This window comes from Rhagoletis pomonella, unplaced genomic scaffold (assembly GCF_013731165.1).
Source record: "Rhagoletis pomonella isolate Grant_MI unplaced genomic scaffold, Rhpom_1.0 Rhpom_scaffold_00003, whole genome shotgun sequence".
In the NCBI taxonomy this organism is placed as follows: Eukaryota; Metazoa; Arthropoda; class Insecta; order Diptera; family Tephritidae; genus Rhagoletis; species Rhagoletis pomonella.
Window position 1 is genome coordinate 21,856,673 of NW_023458557.1, and position 1,771 is coordinate 21,858,443.

Genomic DNA, 1,771 nt, shown 5'->3' on the forward strand with positions numbered 1-1,771 from the left:
TTGCAAGGATAGATGCGTATATATACTACAAATTGCAACTATAAAGGCAAAGTTTTAAAAATATGGAGGATCCTTCGATTACAGTAATCGTTTTTATGAACATACCTTCGAAAATGCGTTTATGTATTCATACTTTGTAGCATGAACCAAAAAGACAAGATCACGTAAGAACGCGACGTTGTATTTGTAACCGGTTTTGAGAAAAAAATAGCAAAAAAGCGGGTTCGTCAGCTGTTCTTTGTTTACAGATGTTTGTTTACATTTTGCGACTGGTTCATATTGTACAAAGCGGTTTATTTTCGATTGTGTTTAAACTTTTTTAAAAATTGTGGGTGAAAATTATTTTAAAATGAAGTGTGCCGTATTAGGATGCGAAAACGAGTTCTATAATGACCGTTCTATAAGTTTTCACCGTCTCCCAAGAGATGAAAACTTACGCAAGCAGTGGATGGACTTTTGCGGGCGACAGGTAGACTCAACTGCAAGAGTATGTAGTGAACACTTTCTGCCGGAAGATTTTGCAAACGCTTTGAAAGTTGACATGGGTAAATATCATAATTTTCTTACCCATATATGTGTACATGAAACTTTGATTGGACTGAACTATGTACTAGGATTGGTGAAATATCGTAAGCTCAAAAAGGGGGTAGTCCCGACAGTGGGTAAGAAACGGTACCCCAATTCAGGCATTAGTTACCTGTTGGAGGCTGCCAAATTGCTTGAAGAGGCAGAGAGCCCTCATGAAATGAAGAGGAATGCCCTCACCATAAGTGATTTGTTGGAAGCTGCACGGATAATTGACGCCGAAGATGTTCATGAGGTGAAGAGGAATGACCTCAGTACAGGTGATTTGTTGGAAGCTGCACGGGTAATTGACGCCGATGAACAAGATAACATAGCTGTGCCTGGAAGGTTGCCATTGATGGAAGTCGCAAACGAAAAGAATTCCAACCAAAAAGAATTGTTGCAGCAACAAGTGTAAGTTAAATAAATACATCGCTCTAGATGTAATAAACATATTTTACAACGGTTTTTATATCCCACAGGGAAGGTTTAAAAAAGGAGGCTGAATTTGAAAAAGCGCGATTTAGCCAAAAAATGCAAGTGTATACGAAGTAACGATTTGTATACATAACGTAAACATTTTTATAAATTTTCCGTAGTGAATCGCTTGATTGGGAAAATCGGCGTTTACGAAACTGCTCCAAACAGCGTTTGGAAGACAACTGAAGCTGGAGATGTAATATTATTTGAGTAATGTGTATATTTTTTAAGTAACTGGTTAAATAACTGGTTTAATACAGCGAAACGTTAACGCGAGAAAAAAGCGCCTTGCGAGAAACTGAAAAGACCTTAAAAAAAGAAATCGCTGGCCTCCAGCTGCGCCTTAAAAAGTAGAGTTCGAGCAAAAAAATATTGAGGAAAAGCTCCTCTCAATATTCACTCCGGGGCAAATTAAAAAGCTAAGGCTGGGAAACAAGGTTTTGAGATGGGCAGAAGACCAGCGCCAAAGTGTACAGGCTGCTGAAGAAATGGGGGTTTCCTCTTCCTGCTGTGCGCACGCTCCAGTTTTGGGCCAACAAACTTACAATTTCTACAGGCGTAATCGAACCTGTGTTGAAAATTTTGTCGGCCGCCACGCAGCTTGATATAGTGCAGAAGATATGCGTGTTGAGCTTCGATGAAATGAAGATACGCAAAGCTTATTTTTACGACAAATCTTCCGATACTACATACGCGCCAGTAGACTACGTACAAGTAGCAATGTTAC

The 1,771-nt window shown here is 39.4% G+C and overlaps 1 protein-coding gene across 1 annotated transcript; it reads left to right on the forward strand.

The window, feature by feature from the left end:
- Positions 1–256: 256 nt before the first annotated feature.
- Positions 257–1,076, forward strand: LOC118736510. Its single transcript, XM_036466583.1, has one exon. It carries the CDS (start codon positions 350–352, stop codon positions 980–982), a length of 633 nt encoding a protein of 210 aa, XP_036322476.1. The 5' UTR covers positions 257–349; the 3' UTR covers positions 983–1,076.
- The last annotated feature ends 695 nt before the right edge of the window (positions 1,077–1,771 follow it).

What these genes read in the sequence shown, in the direction of transcription:
- LOC118736510 (XM_036466583.1), top strand. Translation starts at nt 350, where the DNA reads ATGAAGTGTGCCGTATTAGGATGCGAAAACGAGTTCTATAATGACCGT.